At 40.8% G+C, this 21,329-nt stretch overlaps 1 protein-coding gene across 1 annotated transcript in view; it reads left to right on the forward strand.

The window, feature by feature from the left end:
- MUSK (muscle associated receptor tyrosine kinase) overlaps window positions 1–21,329 on the forward strand; it is a 743,472-nt gene that overhangs the window by 525,848 nt on the left and 196,295 nt on the right. Inside the window, exon 7 of the mRNA XM_085641353.1 lies at window positions 14,291–14,450. Within this exon, the coding sequence (XP_085497479.1) occupies window positions 14,291–14,450 (160 nt within the window). The remainder of the gene's footprint in view (window positions 1–14,290; window positions 14,451–21,329) is intronic.

Here is a 21,329-nt window from a genome sequence, read left to right on the forward strand (position 1 = left end):
TTTTCTAATGGGTGTTGCAGCGGTGGACAACATGCAAGATAAATTACGAATTATTACAAATGGGATGATTCTGAATAAAAATAGATATATAGCAGACTACGGGTCTGATTTAGATTATTGGATATCCCGCCCACCGTATTTCAAGTGCATTATATCCTATGGAACTTGTAATACGGTGGACGGGATATCCGTCATGTTTGTGACGGAGCATCCCATCCACCAAGATCTAAATCAAGCCCTAAATCTGCATAGTACCTTGAGTTAAATGTTGGAGAGTGTTGAAATAAGAAGCATTTTGGTAAGGCTGCATATTGAATTATGGCAATATGCATGTCAGTGGGACTGCTGGAAGATCCTCGCAGCTTATTGGTCCATCCATACTAGTAGAATTAATAGTCGTAGTATGATTATCTTTAGTTATATAATCAAGCTAGGTACAATGTGAAGTTGAGTCAGTGTAAGATAAAGGACAAGTTGCAGAAGAATATGTGCAGTGGGAGAAATAATTCTATCAAGGTTTGAATCTTTGTGAGAATTGGATTGCATCTACTATCTAAAAAAGTGTATCAAATATTAATCAAAGTAGTAGCAGTGTTGTAATATAGTAGTATTTTAGCAGTAATAATATTGTTGGTTTAATACTGCTGCAATTATTGATAATGCATGCTCACTAAGTATTGATATTGCTGGGAATTTTAAGTACAGTGGAAACGCCTCTGACTCATTTCTCTTTTGAGCCTTCTTTAAGGTGTGGCCCATTAAGATCTCAAAGGGTATTTTAAGTTATTAGGGGCCGACAGACCACTAACGCACAAGTATAGAGAAGGCTTTGGCTTTGGCTCCCAGGTGGAGACCTGCCTGCCATATTTAGGAATCTCCGCCTGCCTGGTGGAGATGTCTGTGACTTCAGTACATCTGCAGCACCAGTGGATGCACTGAAGGCCAAGCAAGAGCCATTTGCTAACTCATCAATGATTTATTGTTTCACTGAAACAACAGAAGTTTGTTCCAGTAAAAAAAAATAGAACCTCGTACTCCCTGCATGTTGAGACTCTTGTTTCATTTTCTTGCGTGTTCAGTACAGTTTAGAGTGAGGATGGAATGATGGGTATTGATTTGAAAGGGGAATTCAAAATTTGTTTTCGTAAGTAGTGGTCGTGTGTCTGTATTAGTTGGGTGACATACATAACAAAGGAGGGGGCGTTTGAGAAGGATGTTTGGGAGTTCATAGTAGTTAGAAAGGTTTTGGATGAGTCAGAGAGAGGAGGGGTGGGACAAAAGTTGAAAGGAGGATTTTTTAATAACAAAACAAATGTATTCCTACATCTATGCAGATGACACTTTGTAAAGTTTTATTAGCAGGAGAAAACCCCTCTATATAAAAACCCATATGTGCATAGAAGCAGCAATATTTACATGATCTGATGTGCACATGTATCTTGTGGTGAAATATGCACATTTTTCATGACATTTCTAAAAGGTTAAGTAGCAGGCATAAACTCCTCCATATGTACATCTCTATGTACATAGAAGCAGCAATTATGACATGGTGTGATATGCTCATGTATCCTGTTGTGTAATGTACATTTTTCTCTTAAATAAATGTATCTGCTTATAACAGGAAGCATGGTTCAATGTACAATGAGACATGTATAACGACAACTTCAACTCCATACCATAAGAGGCATAGTTTGTTATGTCAGAGCATACTATTGTGGTACGCTACTGTTCTGTGAGTATAGTCGTCATATGAGTGACAGCCAGCTCAATAATCTTATGAAGCTAAGATGGTTGTCAGTGAATCTTATGTATGTGGGTAGTTAATTCCATAGTTTGGCTGCTTGACCAGGGAAATATGTATCACCCATGTTTTTTCTTGTGGGTAGGACTTTTAAGGCAGGGAGCCATTCTTAGGCATGAGTTCCTTTGTTGTATTTATTTGTTGATTTCTTCCTGATGAAGAGTGGTAATTTGCCATGTATTTCTTTGAGTGTGATACAAAGCAGCCTGAAGGTGGATCTTCTGACAGCTGGTAATCAGTGTAGGGTCCTCAAGGCAAGGGAGATGTGTGCTTGTTGCTTTGCATGTAGGAGGAATCTAGCTGCAGCATTCTGAATTCTCTGTAATCTTCTTATAGTTGACAAAGGTGCGCTGTGATACAGACCATTAGCCTAATCCAGTTTTGTTAGGACAAAAGAGATGGTAGCTTGAACTTTGTGAGGGATTTCTAGTTAAGGGAAGATGCGTCAAAGAGTTTTCATTGTGAGAAAGCTTGATTTGGCTTTGTTATCCACTCGTGCATTAATTGACAGCTTGGCACCCATGCTAATTCCAAGGTTGTTTTCCTCCTGAGATATTGATGGGGTGGTGTTGGATCATAAGGCCAGGCACAGAGAAGGTAATAGTTTTCCAGTCACCACAGGTGAGTATTTCAGTTTTGGAGGCATTCAATTTGAGGTGGCTACATGCTATTCATTGCTCAATGTACTGGAGGCAACTGAAGATTTGAGCAGTTTCAATGTCCTTTGGGTTTTCCAATTTCCGAAGTATCTGTGTGTCATCTGCGTAGTTATAGCAGGTGAAGTCAAACCCACTGATCTTGAAAAGGATTTCATATAGAAGTTGAAAAGGATGGGTGAGATGATTGAGCCTTGAGGGACTCCTGCTTTAATGCTTTATGGTTTAGAAGAGAATGTAGTAGTATGTGTAATATTTGTTCTATTGTGTAGGAATGATGTGATCCAAGTGAGGGCTATGCCCTCCATCCTAGCTTTCTCAAGACTTTGGATTAGTGTATCATGATGCACTGTGTCAAAGGCTGCCGAAAGGTCCAGGAAAAGAAGGGCAGCAACCCCTTTCTAGTCTGTTTGTAAGGTCATCCCAGATAGTGATTAGGGCTGATTCAGTGGCTCTTCCTAATCAGATTCCAGTTTGCAAGTGGGAATGTATGGAATTGTTTTCAATGAATTGCGCCATCTGGACAAAGGCTGCTTTTTCTTGAAGTTTGCCCAGAAATGGTCTGTTTGCTAGGGGTCTGTAGTTGTTACGGCCTTGATAGTCCAGCTTAGGTTTTTTCAATAAATGGAGTATGTATTTAAATCTTCTGGAAAACCCCCTGTTTTCAAGTGGGTGTTGATGAATGTTCTGACTGGGATAGCCGCTAAAATTAATAGAATATTTTTGAAGATTTTAGGTGCATAATGGTCAGAGGGGCATCTGGCTGGCTTGCTTGCTTTGACAAGATCCATAAATTCAGTTGGTGATAATTCTTTGAAGAAGCAGGGAGGCTGTGCTTGCCTTTTCCTGGAGGATTTTGTGAGAAACGGTTGGGGCTGCTGTTTTTTGTTGTTGTTGTTGTTAGATAAGAATACAACTTGCTTGCTTTAGTTGTGTAATGATTTGCCAGTTTGATATATAATTTTTGAGAAATAGAGTAGGTAGCTTCTGTGCATTTTGGTTCATTGATTCTTTAAGGATTTTATAACTTTTTGATTAACATACATTGCATTGTGGACTGGGCTGTTTTAGTATTGTTTCTTTGCCTTTTTGATTGTTGATTTGTATATTCTGTTGTCTTTGTAGGCATATCGGGTCTTCAAGGTTGTTTGTTTCGAGACAGTTAAGTTAAAATTTAGCAATTTGTTTTTTTGATCTTTTTTAATTCCCCATTTATCCAAGGGGTGTTTTGTTTTGTACAGATGTTTTCAGGAGAATTAGGAGACCAAAAGCTTTCTGGATCCATTGATGAAGTGTGTGTACAGAATTGATTGTGACCAGATCTGTGTTGGAGGTAAGCAGGTTTTCTGGTTCCTTCAAATTCTGCCTGTTCTAAGGTAGATATGTAGTGGAGGGCAAGATGTTTTTAGTTGGGGTGAATTTTGATTTCTTGTGTTAGAATGCAACTAGAGAGTGGTCATACCATGTGGCTGGAGTGATCCTTTCAAATGTGATAAAGCCTGGGTTGTCGAAGATGATATCTAATGTGTGTCCAGTGATGTGTTTGGGATTGGGAATACGCTGTTGTAGCTTTTGTGTGTGCTTAGGCCAGTGAGGATGGTCCTGGTGTGAGTCATATTAAGTTTGTCAAACCAAAAGTTGAGGTCATCAAGGATGCATACATTCAAGTATATTGTAAAAAAAGGTTAGAGATTGTATCTAGCAATGTGTTTGGGAATGTTGCATTGCTAGGTGTTGGTCTGTAGAGAAGGAGAATGTGCCATGAAAAGGTTGGGGTAGGGTTGCCTCTGATAAGGAGAGATTCACAATAGTATAAAGAAGCATCTTCAGATTTGGTGAGGTTTGTTGTTTCCTCAGATATGATGGCTATGCTGCTTCCTTTCTTATCTGTTGTTTTGTTACATTTTAATATCCTGGTGGAGCAGCTTCATGCAATACCAGTGCCATATCTCCCCCCAGCCAACATGATTTAGTTCTGAAAAGTAAGTCAAGTTCTGTCGTTTGACTTTGTGGGTGGTGTTAACTTTTGGAGGATACAGAAAGTGTTGTGTTTATCATTATCTTCCTCCAAAAGACTTAGAAGACAATTTTTGAGTCTTATTCTATGTGTGGTTGTGAGTCTGCTTGAAACTGATGGGCTGTGATCTGTAGTTGTGTGTGAGAGATAAGCTTATTTTGTGGTAGACAAGGGGAAGAAAGGTTATAAACAGTGTTGTGGAGTTGCTTTATTTTGAGTATGTTGAAGGTGGAAGTTGTATGGGTGATGGGTGGTGGTGGTGGGGCAGGAGCGGGATGTGCGAAGTCTCTGAATTGAACAATGGATGTTAGATGTGTGAGTGAGTGTTGTCAGTTTGTGAACTGAGTGGATAATGCGTTTGTTGCATGAAGAGTGTGAAGTATAAATGGGTTTAATATGTTGTCATGTATCCCGGTATTTAGAGTAGAGTGGATGTGTTTAGGTATGTTGGGATTGTGGGGAGTTTTGAATGTGTGCGATTTTTTCAGATACATTTTGTATGTGTTTGTGTTTTTGCGGGGAAGTATCATATTTTGGTAGTGACTTAAGGTGTAGGATTTGAGGGTTTTTTTATGTTTAAGGAGAAGGGGTTGCATTGTGTTTGAGAGTAGAGTTTCTGTGTAGTGTGAGAGTAGGAAAATGGTTGTTTTGAGAGAGGGTTGTGTGCTGGGAAGGGGGGTGAATGTGCCTTATTGGTGGAGAGTGTTGAGTGTGTTCATTGGTTGTGTGTGATGGGAAGAAGATGGTTGTGTGGTAAAGTGAAATGATAGATGGTTGGAGAAAGGGTTGAGAGGGGTGGCAATAACACTGCTAGGAGAAGGCAGAGTGAATAGGTTATGTTTGGAAAGGGTAGGAGTTTGTGAGATAAATCTGAGTTTTTTGTTATATTGGTATGTTAGCAAAATGTGTATTTGGTTGTGTTGTAGGACAGAATAGTGGGCTGTGTAAAGGCAGAAAGGTATGTAGGAGCAAGTTATACCTCTAGGTAGAGTTTGGTGAGTGATTGGTGGAATTACCTTCTTTGTTGGTAGAGAGTAGTGTGTAGTTAGTGTGAGTTGGTGTGCATGGCTGTGTGTTGTGGGTGTGTCTTGGAGTGTGGTTTTTTATAGTGAAACAGGCAGCATCTCTGTCCTGTGGCCCTAACCAGCTCAAACCGGCAATATGCGTATCCTTGACACCACAGAGGGAAGACTTGTGAAGGCTGCTGAGGAGGTCACCTGCCCTTTCTCATCCTCTTTGACTGGGCTTGCAGCTGAGCCTATGTGGTCACCCAGCAACACACCATTGAGAGCACCTGAAGGAGGGTTGGGAGAGCAGATAGAAAGAGGTAAATGAAGGGAAAAGAGACGGGAAACCGTTTTCTTGCAGTAAAGTTTTGTTAATGGCTGGAGGAACTGCACAAAAATCACAAATGTTTACAATGTCACTTTTACAAATAAACAGAAGCACAGTTTCTCACCAAAAATGCTTACCTCCAGTGCTAAACAAGCTCTTTGATTTTATTCACAGAGTACACAGCTTTTTGGACTGATTGGCAGACCCAGAGAGCCAGCAGGGACCTGTGAATGGAGAGTTGAGGGGCCAGAGAGAGAAGTTAGGGAAAAGTGAGGAAGGCAGAGTCTGCAAAGAGAGAAAGCAGAGCAAGCAAAGAGGAGGAGAACCACTAAAATGGAGGGTGATCGGGCAGAGTGGGATCAGAGAGGAAAAAGGTGTGCAGAGTGGAGGATAAAGAGAAGGCGATAGAAGCTGCAAAGAGGAAAAGGCGGGGGTTTGTAGGCTTTAACACACAAACAAAAGGAACCTGTTTGCATTGTCTTGTTGTCTAACTGAAAACAAAGCTGAGTCCAACTGGACCACTGAGTATACCAGAACGGCATGTAAATGTAAAAGCACGTAAACGAGTACTCCTTAGGTGCTACTTTCTGTACTCATAAATACATTAGATGGCCCCTTTCATAATTCCAATGACTCTTTACTAATTTTTGGCTTAAGAAAATAGACAGCAAGACCTCTTGCGTTGGAGGGTCACCTGTGGTGAGGAAGGGGGGGGCTTGGCTCGTATTCTTTTGAGTTGCTCGAAAATTTCTGAATTTGGATAGATTGTAATGGGTGAAATTACATTGTTGTGGTGGCCAGAATGCCCAGATAATCAAAGTATGTTCTTTTGGAACTTCTGTACAGCAAATCAGATCTGCTGATATGAAAGAATTTCTAGCTTTGCAATATTCATAGTTTAATTTGGGGGATTAAGAACAACACCTGAAAGAGACTATTAGTTATAGATTCCTTACCTTAGAATTACCCCCAGGCATCAGACTGGATCTGGAGATTTTTTTCTTCAGCAGTACCCCTGCTTGTCGGTAGGTGGCGTCGCTTGACTCTGTGTTCATTATTGGCGTTGTGATTGTCGGAATGACGTCACGGTATCTACTTAGATGCCGCCCCTGCGCGCTGACGTCAGTTCTTTCTTTTCCCATGCCAGCCAGCGCAGCTCCGGAGAGAGTGGTACCCTTAGTCATTTTTTGAGTAGTGTTTTTCGACTTTATGTCAACATCGCGTTGTTTGACTCCTGGTGCACGTAGGGATGTCACATCGGCGACCGGCTTCAAGGCTTGGGACTCTTGTAACAAGATGATGTCAGTCATGGATCCGCACCTTGTGCCTGGAGCGCGACCACGACCCAAAGTCGTGCTCCGACTGTCGGGCCATGAACCCGAAGTGTTTGCGGGAGCAGTCCCGAAAGCTTCTGGAGTCCTGGCAGTCAGCTCACGGACAACACCACCGCCATGTGGTGCTCCAACAAACAGGGCAGGGTGGGGTTGTGGACCCTATGTCAAGAGGCTCTCTGCCTCTGGACGTGGCTGAAACATCAGGGCATGTCCTTGGTGGTTCAACATCTACCAGGTTCCCTGAATGCCAGGGCGGTCAACTTAGCCAAGTCTGGAGAGACGGCTTCTTTGGCCGTTCGGTTCTCCAGAACTTTCTGGTGTGAACTTAGTTTGCAGACCCACCTCCGGGGTTGGTATTGCTGGGGTATCTATTCTAAACTAAGGAACCTATAACTAATAGTCTCTTTCAGATGAACAAGTTACTGACCTTCGTAACGATATAAATGTAGGAGACATATATTAGGTATAGATTCCTTACTGCCCCACCCATCCTCCCGTTTCTACGAACTGACTTCTAGCGTAAGGGACTCCCTTTCAGGGCCCTAGTTTTGTGCACCAGTGGTCAGTGTCTTGCATGGCTCTACGCTTCTGGCGCGGAAAGTTGTGTAATAGAACTGAGGTCAGTGCGCAGGGGCGGTGTCTAAGTAGATACTGAGATGTCACAACGGCGACCATGATGCCGACGAAAAACGTGGAGTCGACCGACGCGCAAGGGTACTGCTGAGAAAAAAATTCTCCGGATCCAGTTTGACACCTGGGGGTAATTCTAAGGTAAGGAATCTATAACTAATATATGTCTCTTACAGATATATTGTTATCGAAGGTAAGTAACTTGTTCATCAGCAGGTGCATGGACTAAAGACAAATAATAGATACTTTCATCTCTTGAACAACTTGATTGACTACCTGTTAAGACTGTGTCTGAATGCAAAAGTAATTCTCGGGAGGTATCGATAACACCTTCTCTGCTGGATAAGCTTGACCCCGGAAAGAGTTATAGGCTGAGCTCCTTTAATGTGGGAGGTATCTGCTCAAAACTGGGTAATCCAGATTGGGCCTCTTTGATTCATAAACACAATATTGTATGTATTCAATAAACAGGAGCCACTGACCCTATTTATGTAAATGGCTTTCATTCTTTTTTTTTCTTTTTTCTTTTCTTTTTTGCCCTCATTCTGCCAATTCACTTGTTGGTTATACTCCCTTCCTATCTCTGGTAAACCAGGCCGTGTTGGTGTAATTCCACGCAAGAGTAAAAAGCTGTTTCCACTTCCACCCTTCACTGGTGTGCCCGTAACACTGAAGGGAACAGGACCGACAGCTAATCATTGGCTTAATCATTGGACCCCAGGTTTTTTAATCCAGTCCACCAACTTAACCCATATTTTTTCTTGACTGCTGGGATCACATGCTATGTCGTTTACTTATATTTACTACGTTCTTTTTACACTCCAGAAAAGGAGGTGGAACACCCGATTTCCATGATTTACACATCTCCCGTCTTCCTAATAGAATCACATAAAAAATAAATCTTGCATCCAGCTTACTAATACAGGTAGCATTATCTTGACATACTCCAAAAAATACAAGTAGAGGGCTTACCCTCACAGAGATACCTGTGACTTCTGTTAAAAATCCACAAACTTCAGACCAGAATTTCATAATCTCTGAGCATGTTAAGAACATATGAAAGTCATCTGCTGAGGGATCTCTACATCTTTGGGCATGCATAGTGTATTCCTGAAAATGTTTCTAATCTTGCTGGGGACTAATACACCCTGTAGACAGTGAAGAGATGATTGCGTTTTAGATAGGCAGGTTTAACTGTCTCCCTAAGCATTGCAAAGGAACCCAACCAAACTTCCCTCAGGTTTATATATGTCACTTCATCTCCCCAAAGCTTTTGAATGTCTTTATCCAGATCGTCTTCTGTGTTTACCAAAGTGTGATACCACAACGCAACCTCCTTCTTAAAGGTACCAGTTTTTGTTGCTTGATCCAACCAGGTATCATCCTCCACCTCGTCCCAATCTTGAGTTACCCACCACGCAGAAGGTTGGTAATACTTGAATCTGGTTAGTTGGCCCCCTATAGATAAGCTCAACGTTTCCTAGATGAGTAGTAGGATATTGCTAGCTTTTTCTGGATAAAGACCCATGCTTTCAGTGCCTCAAATAAAGTCTTCAATCTTACTTTTTTTTAAAACTTCGGGTCCCCAAACTTAAATAAAAATGGCTCTTGTCCCTCCCTCAGCTCACTAAGCATTGCCCCAAAGAGGATTCCTATTGCTGCGCTATCAGCTTTATGTAAAAGCATCCAACAGTTCTTAAAGAAGAAAGCATGCCCATAGATCATTAGATCGGGTAATGCCAGCCCGCCCTTCACCAACCTCCTCCTTAATCTTTTCCAAGATATGCAAGAACCCTTCGAGGCCCAAATAAAGCTACCTATCCTTCCTTGTAGTTTAGCAATCTCCCTTTTATCAAATAGTAATGGTATAGAATTAAAAAGAAAAGTGATTTTTGGTAAAATAATCATCTTAATAAAGTTTACCCTACCATACAAATTTAGAGGGAGGTTTGCCCACCTAACCAGCAATCTCCCTACCTCCTGGCTAATCTTTTTCCAATTCACAAAAGTTACATCCCCTAATTTCTGCGTAATTATAATACCAAGGTAGCGCATACGCGATTTTGCCTCCGGGGTTTGTTTTGATTGGTTCAATTCCATAATTTCTGTCTTATTTCTATTTACCTTATATCCTGATATCTTTCATTCTTGGTGTATCCCAGCTATTCCTTCGATGATTGGTAGGGCTAACGGAGGGTTGATGATTTTGACATCTGGAAATTTAACTAAGTTGGTAATTACAGAAGTTTATTCCTCTCCTCACTGCCAAATGCTACCCTGGATCATGTTTTCATTTGTTGCTGTTTAATTTTTACTACAATTGTTGTGATCTAAATGTGACTTATATGATAGAAAACCAAGAAGAAGAGATTTCAGGACAAGCATTAAAAGGAGATTCTATTGTCATGGGTTGGAGATTTTATTATATAGGTTCAAGTTGTCCTGTTGTGTATAAAACATGTGGCCTCGAGGACTTTGAGGGGACAGCTTTGACACATTTTAAGCATGTGATCTATGGATAGGACTTGAATAATATTATTGTGTGCAGGGATCTGGTTGTTGGTAGTGATTACATAGCTCCTGAAATGCTACTCCTCCCTACTTTCAAGGGTAATGGTAGATGTAGTAATATAGATCATATGCGTTTTTCTTCTGACCTAGCCCCCATTTTACAGAAATGTAATGTCACTTATTACCACAATACATTCCTAGCTATTTTTACCATTAATTTAAGGGGGTGGAAAGAATCAGGGTGATATGAGATTGAATACTCACGGAATAAATGAGCTAAGGTTAAGTTGGAGAAAGTAAATACCAATCTTTCCTTGCATGAGTTAATTAGGGAGAATCAGAATCTACACTGTTCAAAGGAAACCCGAGGAAGAACCGGCTCCATTTTAGCTACTTTTAACCTCTTATGTGCCTCTATCACCTCAAAATTGACTACAAATAAGCAGGCTAAGAGCCAACATCTTCAGTGTTGGTTCAATCATGCATGTACTGCTGCGCATCAATTTCTTAAAGCGGTACCAAGGAAACACCCACAAGATAGTGCTCAGATTATCAGGGCCAGAAAAGATTACAAGGAAGTATTGGAGGTGAGAAAGTCAGAGATTAGAGTAAAGGCATGAGCAGACCTTGAGTTGGCAGGGTCCCTTAATGATAGTTCTGCCTTTTGGAAGGCAGTCAATAATATTTTTTCACGGGCTATCACAGCCCCAAGATTCAGTGCCTTATCCCTGTATAAAGGTGGGTTTAGCATTTTCCCAAAAATGTTTATCCTGATCATTCTCTCCCTTTACCTTATGATTTGGACACGGACACTTTGGACCATGGAGAAGCTCTTCATTTCAAAAGTCTTATTAGTTCCAATGATGTTGCGCTGACAGTCAGGAGAAAGTTGGGAAAGCCTCAGACTCGGACAGAGTTCCTATTGAATTTTCTAAGGTGAATTTTCCACTTTTGGCCCACCTGATTTCAAACATAAGAGCAGCAATTGTAGGCACTTTAGTTCCATTTTGGAGGGAGGCCATTGTGGTTCCTATTTTTAAAAAAGGTGATAGAAATGACCCAGGATGCTATCGGCCTATGTCTTTATTAAATCGCACGTTAAAAATACTGGGGAGAATTTTAATTTCCAAGCTGGAAGATTGTGCAAAGGAAAATCACGTGCTGGCGGATGTACAGTTTGAATTTAGGCCAGATGTAGGCACTGTCGAGCAGTGCTTTAACCTTCACCTAGGGAAACGTCAGAGCCAGGAGAGGGGCTATCCATATGGGGTTTTTGGACCTCTCCTGTGCTTTTGAAACTGTATTAAGATCAAAATTGTGGGAGATTATGGATGTGATGGGTATTGACAAATGCAAAAAGAACAATTGATGGACAGAATGCAGAACAATGTCCTACAGTCGCCCAAAAACATAGATCTGGGCCTAAATCCAGTGATTTTTTTCCTCCCCATGCCATTCCAATTTGAACGTAGCCATATGCAAATCAGTCTTGACCCGCTACCCAGTGGGAACAGTCCAGCCCGAACTGCCAGGCCAGGTCCTCCCTGTACTGGAAACAAGCACCCTTGGACCGGATTTGAGGTTTCACCCCTCATCAGCCAGGATAGCTTGACTCCAGTGGCATGGAGAGCATGGGACCCACGTCTGGGCATACCCGTCCCACTCAAGGTGACAAATGCAAAAAGAACAATTGATGGACAGAATGCAGAACAATGTCATACAATAACTCTAGTACAGAGGTCTGGGCCTAAATCCATCGTGGGTATTGTCAAGACCTTGATTTGATTGCTGCATTGGATACATTGTGCGAAAACGAGTTTTAGCTGAAATATCCCAAAGGGAGAACTTGCGCCAAATAATGGATCTACTCAGGGGGCTTGCCAGGGATACGTGATGGCCCCTTGTTTGTTTTGATTATATAAGAACGAGCTAGACAAGTATTTAGGGCAGAAGGGCAAGGATCTACCACGTCTAGAGAAGCAGTCTGTCCCAGTGCTTTTCATATGCAGATGAAGCAGTTTGATTAGCCAGAACAGCAAACGAGTTGGAGATTCTATTGGATGGTTTTGACTCCTTTATGAATAATCTCGGATTCAAAACAAATTTAAATAAGTTATTTGTAATGAGTTGCAGACCAAAGAAAACTAAATTTAAGACTTTCCTAAGAAATGGCACAGAGGTAAGGTACACAGGTTCACCTACCTTGGTATCCCATTTGATTCACCATTAAGCTGGGGATCCCTTGCTCAAGCTCAGGGCTCTGTAAATGACAACAGCAATTGATTCTGTTTTCCGTTTTGCTTCCAGACTGGGCCACAAACCAATATGGGAAATGTTGCATATGTATAAAAGTAAATGTGTGCCCCTTGGCTGTTATGGTGCGAGGGTATGGGGGTATAATAAAGATAATAAGTTGTAAAAGGTTAAAAATACATTTTTGTGCAGGGTCATAGCTGTCCCCCAATCAACTCCTACCATAGTTTGTCATTAAGCGGTGGGCTGGAGTATGTAGAGGACAACATTAAGCTTAGCCCATTGTTGCTCTGGTTAAGGGTCTTGACAACATCAGAAGCAAAAATCACAAGGATGATTATTGACGATTGTTGATCGGGTGGGCGTTATTCCTTGGCTGCATACGGTAATGCGGCTCTTACCAATCTGGATCTTGGTGAGTTGTTTGATAGGCCGAAAGTATATCATGTTGGTCTAAGTCCCTAAATAAACATTTTATTTTAAATCTCAAAAAGAAACTCACATGGTGGCATCACGTAAATTGAAGATAAGAAGTCATTATTGGTCGATCACAGAAATGCCTCTTTTATGACAAAATGTAAACTTTTCCCCCAACCCTCGGTATAGATTTTATTAATATATTTAATCTTTTTGTGGCCTTTCTTACACAAGGTAAATGGTTTGCAGTGTTTCCAAAATGTCCTTGTGACAAAGTTTCAGAACAGACTAGAACATATTTTACCCTTTTTTGTACTTTATACTCGACTGTTGGGGAAACGCTTCCTAGTGCCGATCTTGCAGGAGGCCATCATCAGACAGCAGAAGGCAGCTATGGCTCACCTACAACAATTTAGTTCTGCCAGGACTTGTCTATCTATAATTAATTATTTTAAAAGCTGTTTACCTGCAGGGACATCTAAATGATTTTAGGGGCCTCTGGGCCAAACCTATTTTGGGGACCCCTGTTCGGAACAGCTTTGAATTTATGATCCATTTTCAGCTCTTACAGGACCTCTGTGGCCAGGTCACTGACATTTCACAGGCACACTAGTCCAAACTCTAAATGTGTTTACAACTAATATTCAGGGATAGTGATATATGTTCAGTTTTGTAACACAGCTGCAGCTCACTATGTTATTGCAAATAATTTATATGACCCCCCTGACATTTCTCGTATGTGAGGTCCTGTTTTGATCCAAAATAACTTGTTTATGAATGTTGCATGAAACATAAACACAACATTTCTCAGCAAAATGTCTGTGATAGAGTCCGACACATCACCCACAATACATAATAAATTAAAGGAAAACAGCATTTAAAACAACTGTTTAACAATTAGTCAAGGTCATCAGATTAAGATTCTCTGCAGAACAGAGCTGGCTCTATCAGGGGGCCCTCTGAAAGGCTGGGGCCCTGGGCCAGAGCCCACTTCACACATGCCTTAAAACACGTCTCTTTATCCATGTTGAACAATTATGGTTCTCAAGTAGTGTCTAATTCGTCTAGGATGTTTTATAAATTGTTTGTCGCAGACAACTGATTAATTATATAGGACGATCTTTTTAACTGCTTGTCATATTTTATTAGTTTGTTTTTACCTTTGTTTGTGTTTATGGTTTTGATTTTAACTGAATAAAGCTGATTTGACTGACTGACCGGCGCGAGACCATGACTGCATGACTCACAGTGGGGTTTTGTTGTTGTGGCTACACTGTACAAATATGGCGCCAAAGTTCCATCAGCATTGACACCCCCTCCTTCTTTGACATTGCAGGTTCCTCCAGAGTCCCTAAAAGAGACGAACAAACAAGGGGTTGTCACCTCCAAGCTGCAGGTGTACGTCACCAGGCCCGGCCTGTTCATGTGCATGGCGGACAACAAGCACAGCGGGAGTTTTGGCTCCGCCAAGGCATCAGCCACGATCAGCATTTCAGGTACTGTGGTCAGAAATGGGTTTCACAAAACATGGTTCTTTTTTGTCCTTCGTCGTGGTATACAACTGTGTCAAAATGTAATGTCCAAGAAGTTTCTCGGACTTAATCCAGTAATCCCTAATAGGACGTGAGCATACATTTAAAGGTTTTCAATACAATGGCTAATCCGATTTATATTGAATGCCTGTGCAATGATTCATTCCCCCAGTGAATTCCATGCAGGTTCCCAGTTCATTAATAGCATCTCATGGCAACCTGAGCGTTGTTATTTAATCAATTCTATGCTGAGGTCATGGGCTGAATTCCAACGGCATGTTTTCCAGTCTAGGGCTGGACCACATGAAATGCTTCCTTTTCGGTGCAATTTTGCACCAACATTTGCAAAGCATGACGAACAACAACGAGGGGGCATATCAGCAAGCAGGCGATAAAAAATTATCGACGCTTTTGCGTCCATTTTTGGACGAAAAGCGCAATAATTTTATCGCCTTATCAGCAAGGTCACGCCATCGCATGAAACCTTGCCTTATCGCCATTTCCCTTAACGCCCATCTTTGCATCTCTAATGAGATGCAAAGTGGGCGTTCTTCCCCAGGATAACAGGAGAAATTACGCTAAGCGACATTTCTCCTATTATCAAGCCTCACGCAAAGCAGTATAGCGACAAGAAAAGTAGCGATAACCTCTGTTATCGCTACTTTCCTTACGCCTGCTTTGAAACTCACTTAGCCATGATATCCTATGGAAGGTGGATATCATGGCTAAGTATGTGAGGCCCTATCAGCAGGCTATCGCCAAAAGTTGTGTGATTATCGCTGGATTTCCAGCGATAATCGCACATTTGGCAGCTTGCGCTCTGAATTATATTGCTTTGGAGATAAGCGTTGCTAATAGCACGCTATCTCTGCAATAAAATTCTGAGTTGGCCAGCGATAATTATCCTCACGCTAAGAGCGCTGAGCGATAATTATTGCCGGCCCTTGCTGATATGCCCCGAAATTTGTACATATTGACTAGTTGAAAAATGGTTAGTTTCGGTGGGTCGGTCCAACTATTGGTGCAACATTTCTCCTTTAGCAGAGCAATTCCAGATATCCTAGGATCACTACCAACTTCTATTTTTCTTTATTCTTACAGGTCAATAGCTATACTTACCCCAATATTTATTAAATTATATATTGGTACAAACCCACTGGTAGCATTCAGTTAAACTACAAGCGTTAGTTATATATGTATATTATGTACTTTCACAACTATGTAATTATAAGGGTGTCATTAATTTTCACATTGTGCAGTTTCTTTGCGCCACTTGCAACAGTGTAGTCCCAGACTCCTGGGTCAAATTTCACTGCATATTATGTTCTATTCTTTACAGTTTCATTCGTTTCTCGTGCAATATTTGCTAAACCATCAAAAGTAGAATTGTTTAAAAATCAAATAATAATAAACAGGTAGGATTCATCAAATCTACAACCACAAACGTAATTGTAAGTGATGTGAACGTCGCCGTTGAGATGTCATTTCAGGACCATGGGTGAATGTTTTTGTGCTGCTGGGTTGGGGGTGCCCTTGGCATTCTCTTTCTAACTCTGCAACCTTTTCGACACCACAGATTTGTCCATCTCTATTTTATTAATAAATGTCAAGGTCGGTTTGTTGCTCATTCCAGTTACATTCAGTGGCATCCTGCATTATTGTAAACTGGCACTTCAGCGAGCCATGCCAATCTTACTCATTACAATACAGATAAAGACTTACGGATGTGATTCAGGAAAGGCAAATTAAAATGAATTAGCTTTTGTCCGATTGCTCCGTGCATTGAGAAGGTCAGATATTTTATGAGTTACACGAAGAAATCAAGAAGTATTCCAGGCCATTTAACCCACTTGCGACTTCCCGTCAGTATTCCAATAAGTAAAATGCACATATATAGACTTTCTGCCAAGTGTAACATTTTTATTTATGTTAATGTGCATTTGCACGTTTTTTTTCACAATAGATAAAATATCCTGCTATAAACCTATTTGTTTTATAATGCCACCGCCCTTGTGGAATTTTCATATATGGATTAAACTTTACAAACGTTTAAATTCCACAAGTTTTAATTTAGTGAATGCGGTTTGGCACTTTACGTACATAAAGTGATTATTCGACTCAGCTTTGCTGACTTTAGGTTATGTTATGTTACTGTCCATTTCTAAAGCGCACGTTCACCAGACGGTCTCTTGGCGCTAGGTAGCTGATTGGCCATCCTCCACACTTATTGGTAACCCTGTTTGAAAGCCATGTCTTCAGGAGTTTCCTAAAGTGCAGTTTCCCAGGTGCAGAATATACTTTGAGAGCTGGGCCCAAGATCTCTGTGTGGTCTCAGATGCTAGGGCATCTTTTTCATTCTCATTAATCATAATAGTTCTGTCCTCCAGACAACAGCTTGTCATTTTCTGGACATGCATACGTTTTCCTCTTAAATACCAACTTTTCATTTTTGGTAAATGCACTCCTTCGCCTTCAGACATCAGCTTGCTTTTTTCTAAAAAGATACCCATTTTACAATCAAATACAAGCTTTTCATTATTGGTATATACATGAATTTTCTCTTAAACATCAGTTTGTAGTTTGTTAATATAAAACACTAATTTTGCCCTGGCATAAAAACTTTCTTTTTGGTAAACAGTTACATTTCCCACAAATAAAAGCATGCCATTTTCTGGTTATTCAATATTTGCAATGAAATTCCATCACTCAATTGGTAGTAATGTAATATTTTCTCCAAATATATGCTTATTGTTGTTTGCATATTCTGCTTCATATGTCCATGTTCTGCGTCGCCCACTGATTTACATTACCTTGTATTTTCAGATTGAAGGTGTGACCACTAGATGGCAAGAGATGTCCTCTGTAGGCAACTGATGGCCACAATGTTACATAAATTCCCACCAGAAATGGCCACGGGTTACCAGACGTGGCCATCAGATGTCAGATAGGGCCGCCAGTTGACTGGGATGGACGCTCTATTTCAGCCATACAAAGCCATTTACCAGTGATAGTAATTGTATGTCTAGCAACCAACAGAATCACATAGAGACACATACTCACTTATCGACACATGCAAGCAAACAGAAATGTTCACACATACACAATGACACGTGGAAAGGCCCGGCTTTAGAGCTGGTCGCACCAGTGCGACAAACTTTGTTGCCAACCCTCAACCTCCAAAGAAAGAATACTTCTCCATGAACTCCCTCACTGCAGTGCTCTGTCAGTGTCCCTCATCGCTCCATAGCCACTCTTGCACATGCATTTCATTTGTTTATAGCGGTACTTATACCAGTGTAGGGTATCAGAGCACTTTGCATCACACACACGTTATGCAGGGCCTCTGATTCTTACATGTGTACGTCAGTCTATAGGAAATATTACATAAGAAAATGTGGATTTTCCTAGTAATTTATGAAGGAAAGACTTAATTTTATTAAAGACACAGAAGGGAGTATTATGCTTCTCTGATCTTGATTTTCATTAAATAGCAGCAGTGAAGAACTTACGAAAAACTACAAATTCCATGAGGCATAGGAACAACTAGCCAATGGGATAATATACTAAGTACATATAATGACAAATAGCGATACAGTAACACCTATAACACTTAGCTTGACTGTGAACAGTCCTCTTTTCTTGGCAAAGAAGTTAAGAATATACATCAAACAAAGAGAATATAGTTAACACAGTGGTAAGTGCCAAAGCATGCTTGAACAATTCTTGGCAAAAGTCTATAAATCTGGGTCCCAAATGGACAAACAGCGAGTGTAAAGATTCAGTAACACCCGGAAAATCCACAGCTGGAGTCACCAGCGAAAAGCCAGGACGTGTTGAAGTTCCCTTAAGTGGAAGAAGGCGGAGGTGCTGGAGCCGCTGTAAGGGTGGGAAACAAACATCAGGTTACACAGTGTTGAGGTGGGAGAATAATTGATTCGATGTCTTTAATAAAATTAAGACTTTCCTTTATAAATCACTAGGAGGAAAATCTACATTTTATTGCAAGACAGGAGGCTCCTATTATGCTTGTTTAAAGCATGGTAATTACCACAGAAGATGCAGTATGTACAGGTTTACAATAGAATGTGCTGAAAGCATTATCATTAGACCAATCAGCAGATCTCAGAAAATTTTCTAATGAGAGCCGGTCCAGAAAGCTTTGGAATCCTTGAAGTGTCAGTACCTGCCCAGGCCTTAATCCACATATGCCAGCGAGCTAGAGTAGGGGAAGAAACTGGCTTGTGGGGTTTTCTGAAGGCGATGAGAAGTTGGATGTCTGAGAACGTTCTCAGATCAACTGTGTTCTGTTCATACACTTTAAGACATTGTCCAACACACAGGTTAGGTTGATCAGGAAAACACAGGTTAGGTTGATCAGGAAAATAAGGATATAAGAAGTTAAATTAGTTTTAGTACTTTTGTGAACTGTAAAAAGCACACCTGTAGGAGTAAAGTGACGAGAGGATATGAGGCATAATAACATGGTAAGCTTTGCTGATAACATTTTTATTGAAAGGTTAGCATTATCCGCTCATGAAAGGAACAATTTTAATACAACATTTATATCCCACAATCTACCGTACTTGGAATTGAGGGATTACAAAATTGTACTCCCTTTAACGACGACAAACTAGTGGATGCTGTCTCACTGACTTTCTGTTGATGTAGGGATGACTGATAGAGATGGCAGATCTGTAAAGATTTATAGTGCGGTATAATTTCCTGCCGCTACCTTTGGCTGCCAGGAAATTAACGATGTAGGTTATGTCCGCTGAAAAACGATTGATACTTTTTCCCACACACCAACTTGACCATGAAGACCAAGCTGATTTGCAAGCTTTGGTGATACCTGGGGTCCAACATTTATTAATTTACTCCGAAGCTTTTGGCAAAATGAAAGGGAAAAATTGGAAGCTCCTACTGTTTTCCAAGCTGAAAGCGTGAGGGAGTTGTCTAGCACCAGGCTGTGAGGAAGGCCGGATGGATCCAGGAGGAGATTGGGAAAAGAAGGCGGAAGAATTGGGAAGTTGATCGGTAATTCCAGGAGAGGAGGGAACCATACCTACAATTGCCAGAAGGGAGCCACTAGGACTAGGACTGCTCGCTGACGTTTGACCTGAGCCAAGACCTTGTTATCATTAGAAAGGGAGAAAAAGCTTAATTGATTGAGAGGGACCAGTCCTGAAGAAAAACATCCGAGAATAAAGCTAAGGGATCTGGGTGCCAGCTAAAGAGGGAGGAAGTTGGCAATTTACTCTAGAGGCAAAAAGGCATGTTTGGAAAGGAGCCCATCTGCGAAGCAAAGACTTGAACACCGAAGGATGAAGTTCTCAATTGCTTGAGTCTCAAAGGTAACGGGAATGCCAGTCTGCTACTGAGTTTAGGTCTGCTACAGAGTCTAACTGCCCTGGCAAGTATTCTGAGTGTAGCAAAATTTAGTTTAGAAGGCAAAATTCCCCAAAGTTTTTTGCTATTTCCGCTTAAGGCTTGATCTGGTACTTCCGATATGGTTGATGTAATGAACTGCAGTAATGTTATCCATACGAAGAAGAATGGAGCTATGTTTTTTGCTTGGCATCTAACTGCATATCAACTGTTTAGAGATGCTTGAAGGTTCCTCTGCAATCTGGACTTCTCGTGCGACAATGTACACCCAGGCAAGAGTGGTCCATTACGGGCGCCCCAACCTGTTCGGCTTGCATCAGATTCTAACACTAGTTCAAGGGCAGGAGCAAAGATAAAGGAGGTCACAAAGGTAATAAAGAATTTAAAGAGGTCTCATGCCCAAGGCCCGATGGCTGATATATTGGAAGTGGAACCTGATCTTTGGGCACAAGTTTTAACACCTTTGATTACAGATGCAGTGTGTAGCAATCAAAATCCAGATTCTTGGAAGGGTAGTATTCATGACACAATATTTTTAAAAAAGGGTCAGTCAAGGTCTATACCAAACAACTATAGAATAACAACACTGCTAGATAGTCAAGCTACATTTATGCAAAACATATATTAAAGGTTCTGGAAGAATGGGTAGAGAAAGAACAGATTTTGCCCAAAGTACAGTTGGATTATAGGAGGGACCATCAACTGTTGATGATTGTTTTGCATTAAAGTTAATGTTGGAAGATTATGTTTTTAAAAGAAATCAGCCATTTTATGTAGTGTATATAGACCTATCTGCTGCTTTCGATACGATAAATATAGTAGAACTGTGGAGAAATCTTATGAATTGGAATATGCCACCTGGGATATGAAGTCTAATTGTACAACTTAACTTCACAATGGCGCTTGGACTCAAGTGGAACTGGGTAGCAATAGTGCATTAGCAAGACAAATTAATATACCTAATGTACTACGCCAAGGCTGTATGTTGACACATCTGCTTTTCTCCCTTTATATAGTTGATGTTTTGATGAATTTAAACTCTGATTGTACTTTTGCAATGAAACCTGGAGGGGAATTAATTTCAGCTATACTATATGCTGATAATACCATCTTGTTCAACTTCAACTATTATTTAACTAATGACCGTCCTAAACATTAATATTTCAAAAACAAATGCAATGATATTTTTGAGGGCAAAAAAAAAAAAATTAGTTGAAATGGTGTATTAAATCAGAGAAGCTGGAGACAGTACGTGAATATAAATTACTGGGCATACATTTCAAGGATGTCTGCATGGCTCATGTGGCTATTCAGGAGCAGGGGGCCAAGGCTGTAGCTTGCTCCTTCAAGAAGATGGATTCAGCCCTAAGACATAAGTCCATAGATGTTCTAAGAGAAACTTACAGTTTATTACTTTGTGGCTGCGACATTTTAGAGGAATCTGATATACTCCATCTG

The sequence above is a fragment of the Triturus cristatus genome, chromosome 2_2 (genome assembly GCF_964204655.1).
Source record: "Triturus cristatus chromosome 2_2, aTriCri1.1, whole genome shotgun sequence".
NCBI classification, from domain to species: Eukaryota; Metazoa; Chordata; class Amphibia; order Caudata; family Salamandridae; genus Triturus; species Triturus cristatus.